The following is a 22969-nucleotide window of genomic DNA, read 5'->3' on the forward strand; positions in this document are numbered from 1 at the left end:
ATCTATCTATTTGTCTGTCTGTCTGTCTAGCTGTATGTCTGTCTGTATGTTCATCTATCTATCTATCTATCTATCTATCTATCTATCTATCTATCTATCTATCTATCTATCTATCTATCTATCTATCTATCTATCTGTCTGTCTGTCTGTCTGTCTGTCTAGCTGTATGTCTGTCTAGCTGTATGTCTGTCTGTATGTTCATCTATCTATCTATCTATCTATCTATCTATCTATCTATCTATCTATCTATCTATCTATCTATCTATCTATCTATTTGTCTGTCTGTCTGTCTAGCTGTATGTCTGTCTGTATGTTCATCTATCTATCTATCTATCTATCTATCTATCTATCTATCTATCTATCTATCTATCTATCTATCTATCTATCTATCTGTCTGTCTGTCTAGCTGTATGTCTGTCTAGCTGTATGTCTGTCTGTATGTTCATCTATCTATCTATCTATCTATCTATCTATCTATCTATCTATCTATCTATCTATCTATCTATCTATCTATCTGTCTGTCTGTCTGTCTGTCTGTCTGTCTGTCTAGCTGTATGTCTGTCTGTATGTTCATCTATCTATCTATCTATCTATCTATCTATCTATCTATCTATCTATCTGTCTATCTATCTATCTATCTATCTATCTATCTATCTATCTATCTATCTGTCTGTCTGTCTGTCTAGCTGTATGTCTGTCTAGCTGTATGTCTGTCTGTATGTTCATCCATCCATCCATCTATCTATCTATCTATCTATCTATCTATCTATCTATCTATCTATCTATCTATCTATCTATCTATCTATCTATCTATCTATCTATCTATCTATTTGTCTGTCTGTCTGTCTAGCTGTATGTCTGTCTGTATGTTCATCCATCCATCTATCAGGAGTTTAATGAAATTTGTTTAACAGCTAAAGGTTTGATAAGCTCTGATCTAAGAGACTTCACATGTTTACAGCAATTTCAAAATATATTCAGACAGAGGCTTCAGCATGTAATGCCTGGTATGTGAGTATCAGCAACTTCAATTTAGTTCAATTCTAAAATTCCCTGGTAAGCAGAGTACATGTTCCCTTTATTTAGTGCACCAATGCCCTGAGATAATATGAGGAGTAACCTGGAAGAACATATTCATATTTCGGTATTATAAACACGCGCCTCACTCCAGGACACTAGGTGGCGGTGTTGTACCAAAAAGCACATTTTTTTTCCGAACCGCCATAACTGCCAGAATAAATAAATAAATAAAATAAATAAACCTCTGCAAGTGAACGGCGAGGGCTCAGAAAATCCAGTCGTCAAATTCTTCCGACTTGTAAGGTTATATCACTGCAATTTTACGTTCATGAGAGTATAAAATATCTGTCTATTTGTCGTTTTTACATTTTAAACAGCACAGAGTTTGATTTTTTTTTATTGCATTTATTATTTAATAGCTACAAGGTGAATTATGAGGTTGATTATTGTGAGCACTGACGCTGTGAGACATGATTATGGATTAATATTATTTTAGTCTGTGTTTAATTCGGGTTCACAAACTGTATATTTTTTGACGCATTTGAGAAATGGGATGCACTTGAACATCCCGCGAGTGGACACTTCTGGACAAGGCCTAGTCCTGCAGCTTGGACTGTGTTCACCCTCACACGTGTAAGTCGCTTTAGATAACAAACAAACAAACAAACAAAGCGCTAATGTAGCTAGACAGAAAGACACAGACTAAAAACCAGTCACCAGGGGAAGCAATCCTTAAACCCCATTCTGCTTGATTATTCTTACTTTAATATACACTATATTGCCAAAAGTTTTGGGACACACCTCCAAATCATTGAATTCAGGTGTTGTTTTTCAGGGGTTGAGTTCGGCCCTTTAGTTCCAGTGAAAGGAACTCTTAATGCTTCAGCATACCAAGACATTTTGGACAATTTCACACTCTCAACTTTGTGGGAACAGTTTGGGGATGACCCCTTCCTGTTCCAACATGACTGCACACCAGCGCACAAAGCAAGGTCCATAAAGACATGGATGATCGAGTTTGGTGTGGAGGAACTTGACTGGCCTGCGTAGAGTCCTGACCTCAACCTGATAGAACACCTTTGTGATGAATTAGAGCGGAGACTGCGAGCCAGGCCAAAACTGGGACATCTGCCTTTACATGCACATGTTGGACGAGAAGGCCTGGCTTGCAATCTCTGCTCTAATTCATCCCAAAGGTGTTCTATCAGGTTGAGGTCAGGACTCTGTGAAGTTCCTCCACACCAAACTCGCTCATCCATGTCTTTATGGACCTTGCTTTGTGCGCTGGTGTGTAGTCATGTTGGAACAGGAAGGGGTCATCCCCAAACTGTTCCCACAAAATTGGGAGCATGAAATTGTCCAAAATGTCTTGGTATGCTGAAGCATTAAGAGTTTCCTTTACTGGAACTAAGGGGCCAATGCCCAACACCTGAATTCAATGATTTGGAGGGATGTCCCAAAACTTTTGGCAATATATTGTATACTTACTACTTTGTGCATTATATTTTATGATGTCTTAAAAATACATTGTTTCCACTAACATAATTTTGATGCATTAAAGTTGCAAAAGACTTTTTTTTATTATTTTTTTATTTCTTACTTGTACAAATAACTTGGAAGATACACAGGCTGGATTGCTTGTTTATATTTGGATAAGCCTTCAGTCAGTCATTTTATAGATGATTTACAGCTCCTTTTCCTTTAGAACAATTAAAGACTTAATCTTGAAAAACTTGAGCTAATCCACCTTTAAGTGGAAATCTTGTGTGTTTACCTTCTGTGTTTACATGCAGTGATTTTGACCAATCCGAATGAATTCACTCTAATCACACATCCACTGTGTAAAAGATCTTTGTATAAAACTTCTGTTTACATGCACGTGATATGTAATCCGATGCAAAATTTTACATGGGGCTGAAAACCACGTCTCGGCAATCCTTCAACTTTGTATGATTATTAAATGGACGGTGAGGAGAAGAGTTTTTGGCTGTGTGTGCAGAAAAGTTGTTCAGTGTTTCATGTTTGCTCCACAGCCCTGAACAAGAATGTTGAGAAGTTGTTGGAAACAATACCAAATGCACACATCATCCATTGGTATAATGCATTTGCTCATTAATGTGGGGATGAACTGCATGAGAACTAATATTTTCACCAAAAATTTTAATAGATAACATTTAACAGATGTGCAGATTCTGAACATGAAAGTAATCAGATTTAAACTTTACATTTATATTATTTCATTTAATAGATTATATTAATAAATGGATAAATTATGGTTGTGTTTAGTAGTTGTGTGTGTGTGTATGTATGTGTGTATATATATATATATATATATATATATATATATATATATATATATATATATATATATATATATATATATATATATATATATATATAAAATATATGACGAATTATTTATTTATTTTTTTATTTCCAGTTGATTTAGTAGGTTGCATGTAAATATACAGTAGTTAGCTTTGGGTGTGTAATTCCTCCCCAGTCCTGAGGTGGCGCTGTTGCCTGCAGCTCACTGACAGCGCGTGCTTTCCTAGTACAGGCATGCGCGCGCTACAGCCATCGCCAGGGAAAAGAGAAAATGGAGGAAGTCATATTGCGTTGACCGCGTTGCAGATATACTATATTCCTAAGTGAGTATGCATAACTGAACGTTTCCGAAAATAGTTAATGCATGAAATATATATATATACATTTACAACAGCAAATTTAATCGGCTTAACATTAAAGTCACGTAACCAAGCCTAGTCACCGATAATGGCGTCACGGTCGAAGGCCACCATATTATCAGTATAACATGGAGTGCAGAAAGTTATTGTGTGTAAAATACTGCAGGGTCTACATTTATGGGCAGATAGCTAGTTTTGCACATTGCATACAAATACATGGAAGTGACCGCGAGCGCGAGGTCTTCGTTGTGTGTCGCTATGGCGATTAGCTACCGAAGCTAACGAAAGGTGCAACTAGCATGGACCGAGCATTTGACCGTTTGGAATTAAAATAAGATCATCTATAACGCGTTTGAGTGAATATTTTATAGCCCGAGTAAGATAACATACATTCCAGTGGTTTTGCGAGTCAGCGTCGTTTTGTACGTTGATGTACATATTAGCGAAATTAGAGGGTGCTGCGCATGCGCGTTGAGCCTTTAGCGTGTCTCGTAACAATAGGCAAACAGCGCGCCTTGTAATAATAGCGATAATATCAGAAAGCGTTTGTTTGTAGTTAATAGCGAACTGTTATATTTTTTTTTTAGTCTTTTGAGAAGATAAGCTCTGTGTGTTTAGTTCGCTAGCAAAGCCGAGCGTGTAACGGGTTTATGCTGCATTCACGCGCTCCTCGGATTGCACGAGCTATAGCACGCGCGAAGTCGTTTTCACTCCATCGTTATAATAACTGATCTGTTTTGATCCCATCTTAACATTTTAATATATTTAGAAGCCATTGAGCTACACACTGCAACTACGGTCACACGCCGAAGCTGCTATTTGTGGATTAGTGATTAATTTGTAACGTTAGCCATTAAAGCTCGTTATCTGATCAACGACTGTCATGGTTCTTTGGATGGAAGTGCAGAAGTTGTCAAGAACAAGAAACTGGATGAAAATCATTTCGGATTGGTCATTACGATTGGAAAAGACGGTCACGTGAATGTCACGTGAGGTCGGATGTCAAAGATGTCCGACGAAACATGAGCAGGCGTACAGCTAGTTACATGACACTAACTAGTTAAATAATAACTTCATATGTGCGTTAGTATCACGTGACATCAGGACGACCTGGTCTTCTTCTTCAGGGGGAATTAATGTTTATATTCTTCGTTTGTGTGTGAGTGAGCTCTGGATATAGTCACACGTTTCCTCCTACTGTATTTTGAAGGTGTTAGTTTTGTTGTAAGGAATAAAACAATCATTGAGTGCTGTTACATGAAAATAATCACCCATCACAGACTTGATTGTATTCGTGGCAAATATCTGGTACATCTCTTCTACTGCAGCCGTTGGCCAGTAAATCAAACTTTTCTGTTGAAAGAATGAAATCTTAATTTTTAATCATTTTAGGTTTATGCCAAGCGCAAAGACCCTCCGATTTTGCAGTGACCGCACAGTCAGAGCTGCTTTTATAGAAAATAAACCAGCATACGACTAATAGGATTTAAGCATTCAGCAGCAATTGATATGACTTTGAATATGCTGCTGAGATTTTGCCATTATTAAGGAAGATGATTCACAGTAACACACCACTGCAGCAGGGCTGTATTCATGGGCTGGTCTTTCATAGGAATTTTAACAGATGTAAAATAACAGACCGTTGGCTTATAACACACTTGCTTATGACCGTACAGCTGCAGATATCTGCTGTGTTCGTTCCTGATCTCTGTGTGTATAACGTGACCTAGCTGTTCTGTTCACGCAGCTGTGGATGGGAGCAAAGCAAACGAGTATGAATTTTCATTCATCCAGCCTGAGAATGTTGATGTACAAATAAACAAACCAAAGTAGTTGTCATAAGTGTGTTGGTTTTGTACATTGTCTCTTTCTGGTTGTTTGGATAGAGACTTTATGTATGTTTATATCTATCTATCTGTCTATCTATCTGTATATGTATTTTTTTAAGCCTATCAAATGGTTGCTGTATTTCATGTCTCTCAATTTTCAGTGACATCACTGTGTCACGAGTTTTGCACTGAAGCCCTGTATCAGATTGTAACTGAAGTAAATTGATTGTGGACAACAGAGATTGAGGCCAAGCAATCAAATGAGGTTTCAAGCTCCAGTGTTTATTGTATTTCGAGTTTCACTTGATTTATAAAAGTAAAAGATTGATTATAGTTTGCTGATTCAAATCTAAATGATACTGATCTAGGCCAGGCCAGTTCCTTGTTATACAGCGTCTGGAGATTTAACACACCCGGCCAGGTGAATAAAAATGCTGTAACGAGAGAGTAATTTGATTAGACTTGGAACCAGTAGCTCCTGAAAAATTTGACTTTACATCTGACTGTTTCCACACTCTGATCAAACAGTATGCTGGAGTACCTTTAACTTGATCATCTTTGCTCTCTGATTATATATATATAGGGTTTAAAAAAAAAGGGGGTAGATTTATAGATAGTAGATGGACAGCTCAAGAAGTGTGGTTGAGTTTTATCATATTTTTCTTCTTAGATGTCTCGTTGTGATGTGAACGGCTCTGGAGCTGCTTGTAATTAAAGTGTTCCCAGTCCAACAGAGCCTGAAAGGCACCCAAACAGGTACAGTACTTAACTCTTGTGTAGGGCATTCCCAATTCGTAATGTAACACAATCGTGGGTTAAAAGCCTTTGTGTTTAACTTCTTTAATTTTTACACAATGTCGAATTGTGAGTGCGCGCTAATATCAACTAACATTTCATCGCCATACACAACTTCGCATTCAGATGAAGTATGTGTTATTTGAACAAACCTTTTGTTTAAGCATCTGCCCAATATATTTAAGACAACAGGCAGTTTGTAGACACTTAACTTCTGCTCTACAGTTAAGGAAAAAATCGACCATCATCGTATGAAACACCATTAAAGGTGACTGTTTTTCCTTGAGGTGTAACATAGGCATTTAAAATGTAGTCTCTGATTAATGATGGATTTCATTTATAAATATTTCCTTAAAAAGTTGGTATATAACATATGTTTTTGTTAACTTTGGGCATATTTGTATAACCCCTGTAAGAGATTTAACAAATGAAATGATTAACTAACAACTGATTACTTTTTTGCACAACAAGAGTTTCAACACTTTCATTGCAGCAGGAACTGACACGCATCTCATGTGCCTCATGTTAAGTAGTATATTATTAAATAGCAAACGTTCATCGGATTTCAAAGAAAGGTTATGTTTCAACCTCATTATCATAGACGCTTTGGATGAAGGATGGTCAAGTTCATTGGATATATTGTGTTATACGTTGATGAATAAGTCAGTTTAACACTTCTTACTGTAGCATTTATACAATCTGATCTATATATTTTATGTATTGCTTGTTTGGATGAGGAAAAAGTTTTGACGGATGTTTATCTGCTGAGTGCTGGATATCATGTATAAAAATGCATTCAGTTTTTTGTGTATAAGTTAAAGCTTTTAAGCACATCTATTACCACACTGTTCTCTATAATGTAAGTAAACCAATTAAAATGTTAAATATTCATCAAACTATAGAAGGACCACGAAGCCTTAACGGAAGTGGTGAAAAGCTCAACTCTGCATTCTATGTGTTGTGCTTCTCTCTTAACTGTAGATAATTCTGTTTGAAAACTAGCAAGTGACTCCCTCAGCTATGGAGGAGATTGTGAGCCCTGAGCTAGCTCAAACTCCTAAGCCTGAGTCCAGCCAGGATTTGGATTCCAGTTCACAAGGTACCACTGACCTTGGACCACTTTATGAATGAGTGCTTTATTTGCCTGGTTCCCTGCAGCTTGGTGGAACTTTCATCTGGCTCTGAATCAGCTCTGTTATTGAAGTTATTGTTGCAATCCGGTGTCTTGACTCAAATCTCACACTATAATCAATTGGGGCATCATTTTAGCTCTGCTTTTGGATCTGGGCTTTAAATTCTGTACACTGATTATGCTGCTTATGAATGCTGTTATATTTGATTTTTCTTTGGAAAGTCTTTAGAATTTAAGGCAAAAATAAACAAATCACATTATTTCTCGTTTCCTTGCCACCATCTCTCAGCTCCAGCTGCAGTTGCAGAGGAGGAAAAAAGCAACAAAGGCGAAAGTGATGCAACTCGTGAAAACCAAGTAGAGGACGCAGAGAAATCGGCTAAGAACTCCAACGCTCTCAAGAAGACTTGGGGTTTTCGTAGGACCACCATTGCAAAAAGAGACATGGCTGGAGAGACTGCAGGCATAGCAGATAGTCCCGGAGCACCAGTGCGACGAAGCGGGAGACAAGCCAAGCGCACTGATAAGCTGGAGGAGTTCTTGGTGACGGTCAAACGAGGGAGAGGAGCAGTGAGGCGTAGTGCGCCCGCTTACCTGGAAAGTGGAGATGCATCGTCTGAGACCGCATCAGAGGCCAGCTTTGACAGAAACACGGATCCTAAAGTGACAGAAAGCAAAGCACCATCCCCAGTGAGGAGGACCAGAGGGAGGGGCAGGGGAAGGGCAAACGCCAAGCCTAAAGCCGACATGGCTGACGATGATGATGATGATGATGATGACGACGACGACGATAGTTCAGAGAATGAAGAGAGAGCCATGAAAGAGACTGAGGAACAGTGTGAGATAGAGACTGGTGTAGAGGATGCCAAGACAGAGGAGGCGATACAAGAAATGCAGCAAGAAGAACTGCAGAATCAAGATGAAGAGACCAGCAAGGAGGAAGTGCCTGCCATCACAAGGCCTTTAAGAAGCCCTTTGAAATCAGGCACCAAAAGAGAAACTAAGCCAGGCAATGAGGAGGATGAGGAGTCGTCGTCGTCATCATCCAGCGAGTCTGATAATGATGGTTATGATCCAAATGCACTTTACTGCATCTGCAGACAAAAACACAACAAAAGGTTAGTGCCCTATAGAAAAAAAAAAGATTGTCGTGTACGCTCACCATCAATTTTAATATGAACACCTGTACATTCCTGCACTTATTTACTAGCTAATCTTATGGAAGCAGCATGATGCATAAAAGCATGCAGATACAGGCTTTGTGCTGGTTTGTGCATTTTGGAAACAGCTAGTGGGACTATCACGGACAACAGTCTGTAAAGTTTACTTGATCATTGAGGTCACTTTTTTGTTAAGATGTTTGAGGTAAGCATTTGTGAAAGCTCTTGAACTGTACCTGCATGATTTTATGCATTGCGCCGCTGCCGTCACATGGTTGTGTGATGCATGAATGAGCATGGATACAGGTGGTGTTATTAAATTGGCCAGTGAGGGTATTTGAGACTGTTAGAAATGGCTTATTGCCATAGCATCAGAACGTGTGCCTCTATTTTCATCTTCAGCCGCTGGTGATTTTCCTCATCGTTGTGTTAATGTACTGACAGTAACTAGACGAGAGTGTGTGCTGTAGCTGTTTGTAAATGTGGTTGAAGCATGCAGTATGTCCTCAGGTTCATGATCTGCTGTGACCGCTGCGAGGAGTGGTTCCACGGAGACTGTGTAGGCATTACAGAGGCACGCGGCCGCTTGATGGAGCGCAACAGTGAGGACTACGTGTGTCCAAACTGCACATGCAGGAAGGCCCAGAACACCAAGCCTTCCACCTCTACAGCAGGTGCTGAAACCGGCAAACGACCTGCTACTCCCACAGCTGCTCGCAAAGCAGAGCCCAGTCCAGGTGGTGTTAGCCAAGCCAATGTGCAAACATCTACAACTGCTGCCGGTCCGCTTTCTGCTGCCTTTCCTGCTGCTACAGTTTCTCCCGCTGCAGACGAGAAGACCGGGGAGGAAGTCGGCATCAAGGGCAGAATTGAGAAAGCTACTAACCCAAGCGGCAAAAAGAAAATAAAGATTTTCCAGCCGGTAGGTTGTTGTATAGTATCTGTGTGTTTCAGTACAAGCCAGAGGTGTAACTGAAGTTCAAATGGCGAGTTTGTTTTAATGCACAAAAATTTCAGAACATATAATTGTCATTTTAAACAGTTTATACAGTTAAGTGGAATAATTAACAATTATTTTGTTTATAAAGTCAATATAAATTGCCTTTTTTTTGTTGCAGTTTTTAAAGTGTAGACAGTATTGTTTTGCGATTTTAATTGAGCGCACACTATTGAAATCCTAAGGGTATAGCTTTTTTTTTGTGGGAAAACAAAGCAGATTATTTTCTGAGGGTGAGATTTTGTATGACTGTTAATGCTGTGTGTGTTTTTGGTTTGTTTTTAACCTGCATTATGAAAGTTTCAAGTCTTGCCTAGATATGTAAAATATTATTGTTTTTATGCAACTTTTAAATCATGTTTTTTGAACTGATCATTTCTAAGAGGGCTTAAATGATTAAAGATAGGAAAATCTGCCCTATACCATGACATGCAGGTGTTGAGTTGTACTGTGTATGTAATGTATACTTAATATTTTTTAAGTAGACCAGTTTAATTTGCTTGTTTTTAACACAACCAACCACCATGTGATGTGAACGTGATTTAGTAATCACAACTGCAACAACTGTTTTCATTATGGCTGGCTATCTTGATAACTTGCATGGAAACATCTGGGCATATGTGGCAAATGAAGCCTAATCTTCCAGGTAATAGTATATGGTGCATTTAGTCTGGTGTGATGTCTACGAAATAGCAATGCAAAAATAAATTAGCAGACAAAAAATGACCAGTAATGTAGATTTAACAGACAGGATAGTTTATAATTCCCTTCAAATTGGGCAAATAGTGATATAAACACTTATATAAAATGTCTTGCATAAGGGAAACAAGAAATATGGACTCATAACAGTTGCTGAATATTACTTACAATTAAAATGTTGCTAAAGGATGTTTTTTTTTTTTTTTCCGGAAAAGATTTATGATATTAGTGTTGATATATCAAGACCTCATCTTATGATTTTCTTCCTATTTTATTGACACGCCCAAAGAACATAAAGAGACCAGAGTGATCAAACATTGGCTTGATAAATACAAAGCTGGCAGAGAAACAAAACGGGTTAAGACGTAGATGTGATTTGTAGTCTGATCTTCCCGGACGACAGTATTATATGTAAATAGTGATGACTTTAAAAGATTAGAGTAGTGTAGTGGAAGTATTGTGAAAATAGCACACTGGGTAGGCAGGAGCAAGAGTAAAAAAAAAAAAAAAGTGATAGTTTTATTGTACTGCTGCGCAACAGGGCCCACTGTGCTCCATGAAATCTCAAAAAGGAAAGGCCTTCACAATTCGTTACACTTGGTTTTTATAGACATCTTTCTAAACCAGAGATTTAGGGAAAAGGAGCTAAAGGTAACAAAAACATTCATTGGCTTCTTAGTTTTGTCTTTCTCAGATTTCTCATACTACTTTCCCTAATTTTTCCTTTCTTCATTCCTGTGCTATCAGTTGGCCTTGGTTAACAGCTGCACACTCTCTTCTGACCTTGGCACAAGAAGTCTACATTCTACTTTCTCACTATATCAGTTAGACAAAATTTAGATTTTTCCTTCACTGTGTATTAATTTCAAGTCTAAATGTTGAAAGCTTAAGGTTAGGTTTTGAAGAATGCATGTAAGTTGATGCTTAAGAGTTAAAAGCACAATATCAAGTGCTGTCTTAAATCTTTTAACACAAGGTTGTCTTTGAAAGCATCCCTTTAAGTGATAGAAGTTCCACAGCCTGATGATGGATCTGACCAACCTGAGTTTTCAACAGGTGATGGTGACGGCAGAGGAATCCTCTCTCCCTAAGTGCATTGGTCCTGGTTGTGAAAGGGACGCTATACCTGACTCTGTTTACTGTGGTAATGACTGCATCCTCAAGCATGCCGCTGCTGCCATGAAGACCATCACTACTGACAACAAGGAGACTAAACCCAAGGAGAAGCCCAAGCCAAAAATCCTGAAAAAGCCCGCGGTCATATCTACAGTCAAGGTATTTTTTCAGGACCAGTGTATTAGGAAACGTTCTAAAGCATTAACACTGAATACGCTGTAAATTTAACTAAATGCAAACTGTTAACAGAGGGTGTCACTGTGATGAATGAAAACCGGTAAAGTTGATTATTTTTATGAGAATAATCGCTGATAAAAATGGTTATAGTATCTGTCCTTCCTTTTGTGTAAACTTTCTTGGTGGCTAAACTGTTAGTATTGCATATCACTATTCCATAAAAGTCGTACCTGAGATGGCAAGAGCCGTTAGGCACTGTTACGTGATGTCTATTAACACAATTCTTGCTTGTTTCTTTTGAAGAATTCGGGTCCTGAGCGACGGAGCAGCAGGAAGTCCACTGACTCGTCCAGCAAAGCTCAAGAGGAGTCTTTGGAGTCGGAAGGCCCCGAAGCTGAAGACGAGGAGGACGAAGAAGACAGAGTTGCAGAGGAGCATCCGCCACCCCCAGCCATGTCGTCCTGGTCCAGCGATCATAATTACATTGCAGTAGCGCCAGAAAAGACTACAGCAATATCACCAACTGTGTTAAACAAAGCGTGTATGTATCTTAAAGGTTTTCCACACTTTAATCTTCGGTCTCTCTGTGACTTGTGGTATAGAGCTCATGCTATGAGGAATGAGATGATGTTCTGGCCCAGAAGCCATCAGGCTATTAGACTAGAAACCTGAATTAAGCATATGCCTGAAGACCTGAAATATCTGGCCATGCAAGATGAAAGTTTGTGTAATTGTGGAAGTTTGTAAATTGGTGACCCAAATGCACATATTAATGTATTCAGAGATTCTGAACAGGTAAGTATATATACATATCAACAGAAATGGTAGGTATTATTGTTTTAGGTTGTCTACATTTTTAAAATAACTTATAAGCTTGTTTAAATGGCCAGTTTTCTGGGCACTGGCTAAAACCAAAACCTAGACTATAGAATATTCAAAGCCACACTCATAAACGTAAATTATTCATTTAATTTAAAAGTTGGCTGAATCTTTTTTTAAGACACGCCAACACAAGGTTTGAAGAGATGTAGAGTGCCTTGCCATGATGTTGATTTTCTGTCTGTGGTTTGTATATAGTTTTGTATGAAAGTGAAATTGTTTAATTGTGTGTATGAATGTCAACATTGCCTCCAACTTCTGCTCTGATCTGGGAATAGTATCTTAAGAACAGGAGTACTGACCGCTCATCTGAACAGGTAGGTCATGGTGTCTTTTTCTCCTGCCACCTTTTCACCAAGAATAGAGCAGCGTTTCTGATCACACGGTGTACCTGGCAGGGATATTCTCTGCGAGCACCACAACCTTTTCTGTTACCATTAACAACATTTAAAAAAAAAAAAAAAAAAAAAAAAAAAAAATTTTATATTTATCTGACTTGCATGCCCTGCTTTTTTATGAAATCCTCTTTTCAGAATAAGTGACTTCAAAATAAAGTGATATTACAGATAAATACTCTGATGCCCCTTGCTTCAATTTTGAGCGAAGTCTTGTTTTTTTGGGAGTGCTTTGGATATCTTGGCATCTGCCTGCTTTGGCCATCGCCATCCAGCCAGCAACTGATCGGCGCTGATATTTGCACTCGAGAGAAAAAGGCCTGACACTCTGGTTGTGAAGTTTGAAGCTGCGAAGACTACACAAACTGGAAGATGAGCAGTCTGCCAGACAGCACCCAGAAGCAGAATTCTCTCATTAGTACAACACATGGGGAAATGTCACGCCATAATTAAACCTATATGCAGATAGCATGCATTTTAATACAAGTTTGCTTTACAATCAGAAGTTACATTAAGCCAGCTTTTGGGGTTATGAGCTGTGTTCATCTTTGATGTGTTGATTTATCGATGAGGGTTTAGTGCTTGATTTTATTAAATAGAGAAATGCTGAATGCTAGCAGTTAGAATGATTCATTTTCTCATTCATTATTTAATAATATATCCCTGCATTTTGTATTCAATGAAAGAGGCTTTGCTGGGAATAAATCTACTCATTAGCTGATTTTGGCACAAACAAATAATTTTGCTTCCTGACATTTTAATGCCAAAATGTGTTTTCTTTGTATATATAACACATGACAACTTGATCTTTGACCAAGAATGTCCAAGAATGATTTTTGAGCCATGTGGAGAAATCTAATACAGCACCACTTCACAATGAAAACATCACCTTAATAAAAAACAATACATGCAGGATGATTGGAAATACTGATTTGACTTGGATCAGCGCTGTGTGGGTTTTGGATGACTGTGCTGTACGAGCTTACTTGGATTGGGACACAAACATTTTAGTGTGGTTGCTATTAGATCATACAATCACATGTATGTCCTGCAAACCTGGAAGTGCAGTTTGGAGATTAAGTCTGTAAAATTAACTAGTTCAGTTTATTATATAAATAAAAAATTAGATGTAAGGTAATTGAGCTTAATCAGCAACAGGTAGGCCTCGCAGTTAAGCCTTCTTGAAGACCAGTAAATTAATTAATTATTAATACATGTAGAAAATGTATGACATTGGTTCATTTAGAACTTTATGGCATTTATTACTCGTCAGATGCATCTGTAAATCCTTGGAGCTTAGGTAGCTTATGTGAAACCAGGAAGAACCGGTTTCCAAATATGACAGTTATATATGCTGTCACTTTGTCTTCCTCTGGATGGTTTATTTAGGATAAGTGATCATTTTCAATTTATATATATATATAAGTTTTGGCCTGGTCTTCATGCTTATTTGGACTTTGTATGGCACATGAACTTAAAAAAAAAAATAAACACTTGATTGTTCTACTTTTAGATCTGTGTATTTTTTTCTCCAAATAATCTTGTAATGCATGTCATCATGTATGTTTTTTAATGATTAATAACAGAATCAATCAAGGCAAGGCACAAACATTTCATTGGAAAAACAATATTACAATACTTAACCTAAAATTGTTTCTTTGGAAACCCCAAACCATAAAATTGTTTTCTGTTTATATGTCAGTTTTAATAGAATTGGGATTATTAGAATTTTTTAATGACATTTTTAAAAATATGTACCTTACCATTTTGTCTGCAGCAGCTACTCAGATGGATGAAGAGGAAAAAACAGAAGAACCTGAGCCAGAGAAGAAAGAGCCGGCTCCTATCGAGAAGAAACCAACAGCACCGACATCCGTCTCCCCCAAAGGGGGCAAAAGGTCCCCAGGCCCAAAGACTGCCAAGCCTGTTCCGGTCTCTATGCCCAAAGGCAAAACGAGCACTTTGTCCTCAAGCAGTTCCAAAGACTTGAAAAAGCATTCTACATCCCAAGGCAAAGTCGTCAAATCGAAAAAACCAGGACCACCCCCACCACCCATTCCAGTCTTCTCCACTTCTGGTCCTCCTGGGTCAAGGCTCCATCCCACAGGAGCTCTGAGCATTGGCAAGAGCACCTTCACCATCCCCAAAAAGCAGCCTCAATCTGGGGTAAAGGAGTCTGTGAGTTCTGGTCCCTCCTCGACCTCCAAGATGCCTCCTGTGCCCGTGCCCTCTAGCTCCCAGAGCCAGCCACCATCATCCAAGTCAACACCACCACCAGTACCTCTACCTCCACAAGCACCGCCGAACAACCAGATGAGGTCCAACATCCGTCGCTCGCTCACTGACATTCTGTACAAAAGGTGAGGCTGGGGAGGGAAAAAAAATTAATGACAAAGTCTATTATAAATCTTCTGTTGAATAATCAATGTTCACTACATGAAATGTCATGTTTAACTGTGCTCTAGGGTGAGTGACAGTGATGATCTCTCCATGTCTGAGAGTGAGGTTGGCAAGCTGGCTGTCAGCATTGAGAAAGAAATGTTCAATCTGTACATGAACACAGACAGCAAGTACAAAAACAAGTACAGATCCCTAATGTTCAACCTAAAGGACCCGAAAAATAAGGTTGGTCAACGGTTCTGTGAGTTTAAGAACCTCTGTAGTTTTTTTTTTTTTTTTTTTTAAAGGACATAGATGAGTAAGTTGCGTTTATGTCTGCTGTGTCAACAGGGCTTGTTCTATCGTGTGATTGGTGGAGAGGTCAGCCCATTTCGCTTAGTAAGGCTCAGCCCCGAGGAACTGCTCTCCAAAGAGATTTCTGATTGGAGGAAAACTGGTACCTCTGAGGTAATACTGCTACAATGAAGGATCCGTAATTGATAAAGATGTACAGGAACTTGATGGTGCATGTTTCAGGTGGTCACATACAATTTTTTTTTCTCCTTTTAAGGTTCTGGATGCTAGTGGAAGGACGAACCCAGGGCACTCCAAAACTGGATCCAAACAGGACACGGCTCCCGCTGATGTTGACATGGAAGAAGCTCCTTCCATGTCTGATGGAGATGTATGTATCTCTGCTACTTCCCAATCTCCTCGCTTGGCTTCTGGGGCAGTAAGTGGTGGCTTTCTGGCTTTGGCTTTGTTCCTTTTCTTCTTTTTTGTTCTTTTCCTTCGCCACACTTGATTTTACCTTTTCTGCACATTTCTACTGATTTTTTTTTTTCTTATTAGCTATAGTTTCTATAAGCTATACTCTTCGAACTGTCTTATGTTTGTGAATGGCTGATTATTTATTCTCTGTATCTTCTCTTAGGATCATCAGGAGTCACATCCATCATCCACATCTCAGAGTTCTGCTTTGGCAGGAAAAAACAGTGTTGTCCCAGACATATTGAGTAACATGTTGAAAGACACTACGGCAGAACACAGGGCTCACCTGTTTGACCTTAACTGCAAGATTTGCACAGGTAACACCATATACAGATAGAATCTGCCTTCTGTTGCATTGCTAGAGTTTTATAATTACTTTTTTCATTATTTCTTTCAGGTCAGAGGTCAGCTGATGATGAGCCAGCAGCTAAAAAGCCCAAAATGACCGTTCCTAAAAAACAGGACCCTCCTGAAAAACCCAAAACGGAGCCGCGACCCTCCAAGGTGCCAGCAGAGCAATCTAGTGTCTCTTACTCTGCCAGTGATGTGTCTACTCCTCATCAAACAGTTAGCATGGAAGACCAGAGCAGCACAGTGTCTGTTGTGCAAGCCCCTGTAGTCATGCCAGCAGGTTCTTCTGTCACGATAAGCCGCCGTGACCCTCGTACTGCCGGCCACCGCTCTTCTACACCTCTCGCACAGACTGAGCCTGATGTTAGTTTCCCTGTTGCGGCACCAGTCAATGTGCCTGTTGCCACCCCTGTGCCCTCTGAAACGCCTGTTACTGAAGTAAAGGGGCCGTTGCCTATGCCACCTCCGGCTCCGGTATCTCTGCCTAAACCTGTGATGCCGAAACAAGTCACTTCATCAGAATCATGGCACTATGGGGCCAGCGCATCCAGGTAGTTTGTGTCAGAAGTTTTCATTGGTTTATTTAACACTCTTCAAATTCAGGATTCTAGTATTTCACTGTTCATGTCCATAGTCCATGTCTAGCAGATTTTAGGGTTCACTGAAACTTGATTCAAGTGGTTGCTGATTAGGTGAAACATAATTTTAATATCAGATAACTTGTGTTTTTCTGCAGTATGGCTGAACCTCCTCCTGATGGCGAGACAGCTCTGTTCCTCTCTGGACAGGAGATTATGTGGAAAGGATTTGTCAACATGCACTCTGTTGCCAAGTTTGTCACAAAGGCCTACCTGGTCTCGGGATCCTTTGAGCATCTCAAAGAGGTTTGTTTTTGTACCTTTTTCTGTAGACGTGAGTGTTAATCAGTAATTAATGTAAATTACATGCTAAGGCCAGTATTTCTTCTTGGATTTAGGACTTACCTGATACCATCCACATTGGTGGTAGAATATCACCACACACAGTTTGGGACTATGTTGGTAAACTGAAGACTTCACTGTCAAAAGTAAGCGGCAAAAATAAACACTCTTAATATATAATAAGCAAAATAACATAACAGGTGAAGACTGGAATTAAAATAATTGCACGTTCTAAATCGTTTGTTTATTGACAACATTTTTGTGTCCTGTTGCTTTTCAGGAACTTTGTCTTATTCGTTTCCATCCAGCAACGGAAGAGGAGGAAGTTGCGTACGTGTCTCTGTTTTCTTATTTCAGCAGTCGAAAGAGGTTTGGCGTAGTAGCCAACAGCAACAAACGAATCAAAGACCTCTACCTCATTCCACTGAGCTCCAAGGACCCTCTGCCTGCTAAACTCTTACCTTTTGATGGACCAGGTAAGCTTGTGCAAGAAAATTAAAAATGTTAACAGTGCATGTTTGTTCACTTGAAGTATTTATTAAACATTCAGGCGTGATGTAGTTATCAGGTAAGTATGTATCTAGTCCCTTTTAATGGTGCCAGTCTAGTACATAAAAAGAGGGTTTGTTCCATGATACCAATGCTTTCTGCAAAAATACCTTTGTATGTGTTTGAGGGTGTATATATATGTGATTGTTCCATCTTGGGTTTTTTTTTTTTTCTTCTTGTAATCTGTACTGTTCCATTTGTGTGTTTCTAATAAAGCACATCATGCATCCAAAATTGGTGCAACCCTAGATATTTGTCTCAGCCTTTTTTCTTAGCTGCATCATTTTTTGTCTTGAATATTTATTCAAGTTTAATCAGAGAAATTTAAATTTTAGTGGAGTTGGTTACATTTTACAAATATCTGCATAAAATTCACTTCGTAGACAACTGACATTAGTGACTGTCTTTGGTTACTGAATGTATAAGCACTGATGTCATTACTGCTGGATGCAGCTGAAACACCATGGTATATATGGTAAGTCAACTGCAAGTGTTGGAGAGACGTAACCCATCTGAAATACTAGTTTTCTTTTCTGCACATTAGACCGCTCATCCTTATTTTCAGGCTCAGATGTTTGTTATAGAACAATGGACAACTGTTGTGTTGTAATTACACACCAGCAGAATGGCCTGCTATCGTCAATGTTAGTATCACTTTGGTTACTCCAAAGTATACTTACGGAGCAAGAGAACAGAAATTGTATGTGTTTACAGATTGACTTGTAAAATACATAAATAATATTTATCTATATTACTACCAGTGTGTCTGACCATTCTAAAGGAACACAATCACCACTTGATCATTAATTTCTACAACCATCATGTCTCCAATGATGTATATACATTTTACATGGAACAAACCCTCAGTGTGAGTTATGCACAGTGAAATAGCTCACTGAACAGTACCTAAAGTTGTTGTTTGGCTTTTTTTGGTTACCAACAAGTGTAATCTTTTTCATTTTTTAACAACTTTTTTTTTTATTGTTTTGTTGACAGGTCTCGAGCCTGCTCGTCCAAATCTCTTGCTTGGGCTGTTAATTTGTCAGAAAGACAAGAAACGTGCTGGAGCTCCTCTGGAAAGTGAGGAAAAACGTTCTAAAACCCAGCGAGATGATGAGACTGGCCTCCCAAAACCAATCACTGTTAGCAAAACTGACAAAGCCATCCGTATCAGTCAGGAGGCCATAAGCACAACTCCTCCTGGAACTCCACCCCCTCTCAGCAGTTCCGAGTCATCAGTTGGTCCGCTTACATCATCAGTGTTTTCTATCTTGTCCTCAGTTAAGGCACCTGGTGTCACCACGAGTGCAGGCAGTAATTCCCCTTCAATTACGGCCACCCCAGCAGTTCCTGCCACATCTGCCACTCCCCTTCAAACCATCCTGAAGACTTTGTTTGGAAAGAAGAAGGATTCTGAAGCTTCTCAGTCTCCTTCAGATCGTAGTTCAACAGATGTTCCTGTTCCTCTGCTGGATCCAATAGTTGAGCAGTTTGGCATTACAAAAAGTAAAAAAGTAGATGAACAAGAGGATGATAGACCATATGACCCAGAAGAAGAATATGATCCCAGTATTTCATATGGTAAAGAAAAGCTGAATGATTCTTTGGTCTCTAAAAGTATCACGCAACCAGAAGTCAGATCTGGTATGGTAGATGATATTGCATATGACCCTGAAGATGACTCTATTTTTGAGGAGGTTAAAGGTGACCCTGGTTCAAAGAGGCAACTAGAGGAACTGGAACAGCAAATACCTGATGCTGCACCTCTCTTAGCTAACAGTCAATTGCTTCAACTTGGTAAAAAGGTTGAGCAGTTGGTTGCAAAAAGCACAGCTACTATGCCAGTTATTAATCAGAGAAGGGATCCCAGGCAGAGTAGGGACCCTAGACACATGGCTGCCAGCCAAAGGCTAAACTCTGATGATTCTGTAGAGAAGGAAGAGGCTCCTGTGGTTACGTCTACTACAAATATTTTGAGTAATACTGATGCTACAGCTGCTCCTACCACAATAACAGACAACCCACCCCTTGTCATTGCTGGAATACTAGACACATCAACATCACAGCAGCCTAAAATCATAGAAACTCCACAAGATTCCTTAAAAGAAGAACCTTCAGAACCTTGTGCAACCGCTGATGTGCTGCCTTCACAAGATGATGCAAATGTTGACTCGCAGCTATCACATCCGACGGATCCTGAGTTGGAGTCATCCAAGCCTGAAGAGGAATCAAACAGCGAAGAGGTGCCTTTCCTGGATGCAGATAGCACAGAAATTCCACTTTTGGGAGAAAAAATAGACCCTGAACTAGTAGAAAGTTACCTGGACACAGAACCAAAAGAAAGTCCAAAAGAAAATGATGCTCAGTTTGAATCAGAAAACAAGAGTTTTGAAGAAATTTGGCCTAATTCTGCAACCATTCTAAAAAAAGAGCCTATTTCTTCTGTTGGAGAGTCTACGGAGTCTTCTACGACAACATATTACAACATCACAACAATCAGTACACCAATAACTTCTATGGGGAGGCCACAGGATGTGACACAAGTAAGTTCATCTTATATGGATTCACATAGCTCTCATATGCCACACATGACTGGACCAAATTCACAAAGCGATTATCGGGGCCCCTCAGACATTCCACCTCCAATGTCCTTCCCACCTCTGGTTGGACCTCCACCTGTGCTTGGTCCACCACCAATGACTGTTCCACCACCCATGCATATTCCACCTCCGATGTCAGGGCCACCTCCTATTTCAGGACCACCTCCAATGCAGATGCCTCCACCGATGCAAGGCCCACCTCCACCACACGGGGAAAATGACCTGTCACAATTTCCACCACCTGGGCCTTATGCACCTTTTCAGAATCAGTGGGGAAGCAGTCCACAGTTTGATGCTTCAAGAGGTCCACTGCCTCCAATGGTTACACCCAGAGGGCCCCCACCATCAGTCCCACCAATGGGTCAAAGAGGACCTCCACCTCAAATATTTAATAACAACATGCCCCCACATCATATAGGTCCTCGAGGACCACCTCCTGGTCCTTTGCCGCCTGTCCCACCACACCCTCATTTTGATGGACAAAGATTCAATGGGCCTCCTCCACCTTTCAACTTCCCTGGACCCCGAGGCCCACCTCCACCATTTGCAGGGCCTCCTCCTGTTCATTTTGACAGTAGAGCACCCCCACCATCTCACTTTCCTGGGCCAAGAGGGCCACCTCCTCTTAACAGCTTGGGGGAACCTGGACCACTGCCTAACATCCCAAGAGGGCCTGCTGACAGTGATGGTGGAAGTTCTTATCAGCCAGCGATTGAGCAACCCCAAGGACAGACAGTCACACACAATTACAGAGACAATCAGGGGCCCTCACATGGACCTCTGTTTAGGGGGCCTCCACCAAACCACTTTGATGGGCGAAGAGGCCCACCTGGCTCCACGGGAGATATTCCAGGGCACAGATTTCCCCCTCCGAACCAATTCCGTGGCTCACCTCAGGATAGAGGATCCTTTGAAGAACCAAGAGGGCTATCCCAAGACCTGGAAAGACACAGGGGTCCTGCCCCTCAGCATTTTGGAGGCCCAAGAGCTCCACCACCAGGACACTACTCTGATAATGATTCTGGAGGTCAGACATCACGCTACCCGCTCAGCGATAATCTAAATGACATAAGACCTGTAAGGGGGCCTCTGTTGCCTACTCCTACTGAAGGTCCCATTCCAGTACCAGGCCGCATGGGTGGACATAGCCCAGATTCCCATCGTGACGACCACTGGAGAAGACACTCCCCTGAAATAAGAAGGCGCAGCAGCTCAAACAGAGATGGTACTGAACCTCAGGACAGGTCAAGTCGTTTTGACAGTGGCCCCCGTGACCGAGATGGCCCTTCTGAAGAAAGGCAGCGAGAAGCGTCTGAGGACAGGAGGAGGGACAGAGATCGGGATGGGCTGCATGGAGGCCGATCATGGGGCTGGAGTAGAGACCGTGAATGGGATCGTGGTAGGGAGAGAGACCGTGATAGAGAAAGGGAGAGAGACCACAGTAGAGATAGGGAAAGAGATAGGGAGAGAGACCACAGTAGAGATAGGGATAGAGACAGGGATCAGGATCGCAGTAGGGAAAGGGACAGAGAGAGAGAGCGTAGCAGGGAGAGAGACCGCAGCAGAGGCAGAGACACTGATCGGCACAGAGACGGTGATGGGGACAAAAGGAGGGATCGCGACAGGGATCGGGATAGAGAGCGTGGCAGGGAGAGGGAATCCGATAGGAAGGACCACGACCGAGACAGAGGAAAGAACAGAGAAAGAGACAGAGACCGTGACCGAGATAGAGACAGTAGAGACAAACGACGAGATCGCTCAAGAAGCCGTGAACGGGACCGCGGAAGAGATCGAGATAGAAGAGATCGGGACAGAGAGCGGGACCGAGACAGAGAGAGAGAGAAGGACAGAGACAGGGAGAAAGACAAAGACAGGGAAAAGGACAGGGACAGGAGACAGCGGAGCAGAAGCAAAGACAGAAAGGATGAGAAAAAAGAGAGACCCGAGACCTCGAGAGACACTGAGAAGTCTACTGATAACGAAGTCGTGTCCTAATTTTTTTTTCTCCTACAGTGGTCATGACATTCTTCATATTTGACTAGCTTTGGTACTTTTTTTCTAAATGGATTTGCATGTATGTGAAACTCTTATACATGGGTCATTTAAAGTCCATTTTGATCATTTTTTTGCTGCTTTCATGGCATATTTGGTGCTCTTGGTTACATTCAAGGACACTGATCTTGTGAATTTCATTGAAAGATCTTAGGGATAATGCCATGCCATGCAACACCTCACCTGGTAAAATATATTTTAAAAGTAAAAAAAAAAAGTGAAAAAAAAAGACATGTAAATATGTATTTGTGTATATACATACATGTAAGTTTTTAACTCTGTTTTTTCTAGTAGAGAAGTGAAGCCATATAGCTTAAAAGAATTAATGTAAGAGGGAGAAAGCTGTGGCCTTGAACAAGGTCTCTGTATGGTAAAACTTGTTTAGCATTCAATAGATATGCCTGCAGGCTGTCGTCAGTCAGATGTTCTGTAAGCTTTATCAGGTTTTGTTTATTAAACCC

General features: G+C 40.4%; 1 protein-coding gene across 9 annotated transcripts; it reads left to right on the forward strand.

Moving 5' to 3' along the window:
• The first annotated feature begins 1246 nt into the window (after positions 1–1246).
• dido1 (death inducer-obliterator 1) lies at positions 1247–22737 on the forward strand. Of its 9 annotated transcripts, none has more exons than XM_058373071.1 (17): positions 1247–1318; positions 6207–6292; positions 7313–7430; positions 7753–8581; positions 9134–9545; positions 11376–11594; positions 11916–12153; positions 14664–15246; positions 15352–15511; positions 15617–15733; positions 15837–15998; positions 16200–16353; positions 16434–16938; positions 17124–17271; positions 17364–17453; positions 17588–17783; positions 18853–22737. In XM_058373071.1, exons 3-17 carry the CDS (start codon positions 7352–7354, stop codon positions 22449–22451), a joined length of 7491 nt encoding a protein of 2496 aa, XP_058229054.1. In that variant the 5' UTR covers positions 1247–1318; positions 6207–6292; positions 7313–7351; the 3' UTR covers positions 22452–22737. The 9 variants fall into 9 exon arrangements, with proteins under 9 accessions (XP_058229054.1, XP_058229061.1, XP_058229056.1 ...); XM_058373073.1 differs by having other exon boundaries at positions 1251–1318; positions 7334–7430; XM_058373070.1 differs by lacking the exon at positions 1247–1318 and adding an exon at positions 3515–3671.
• Positions 22738–22969: the final 232 nt, after the last annotated feature.

Source organism: Hemibagrus wyckioides, linkage group LG21 (assembly GCF_019097595.1).
Source record: "Hemibagrus wyckioides isolate EC202008001 linkage group LG21, SWU_Hwy_1.0, whole genome shotgun sequence".
In the NCBI taxonomy this organism is placed as follows: domain Eukaryota; kingdom Metazoa; phylum Chordata; class Actinopteri; order Siluriformes; family Bagridae; genus Hemibagrus; species Hemibagrus wyckioides.

Bases quoted from the DNA above. Each gene is read 5' to 3' on its own strand.
- dido1 (XM_058373071.1), top strand. From the start codon at position 7,352: ATGGAGGAGATTGTGAGCCCTGAGCTAGCTCAAACTCCTAAGCCTGAG. The intron at 9,546-11,375 runs GTAGGTTGTTGT...AGTTTTCAACAG, and splicing joins AAATAAAGATTTTCCAGCCG to GTGATGGTGACGGCAGAGGA. The intron at 17,272-17,363 runs GTTTGTTTTTGT...TCTTGGATTTAG, and splicing joins CCTTTGAGCATCTCAAAGAG to GACTTACCTGATACCATCCA.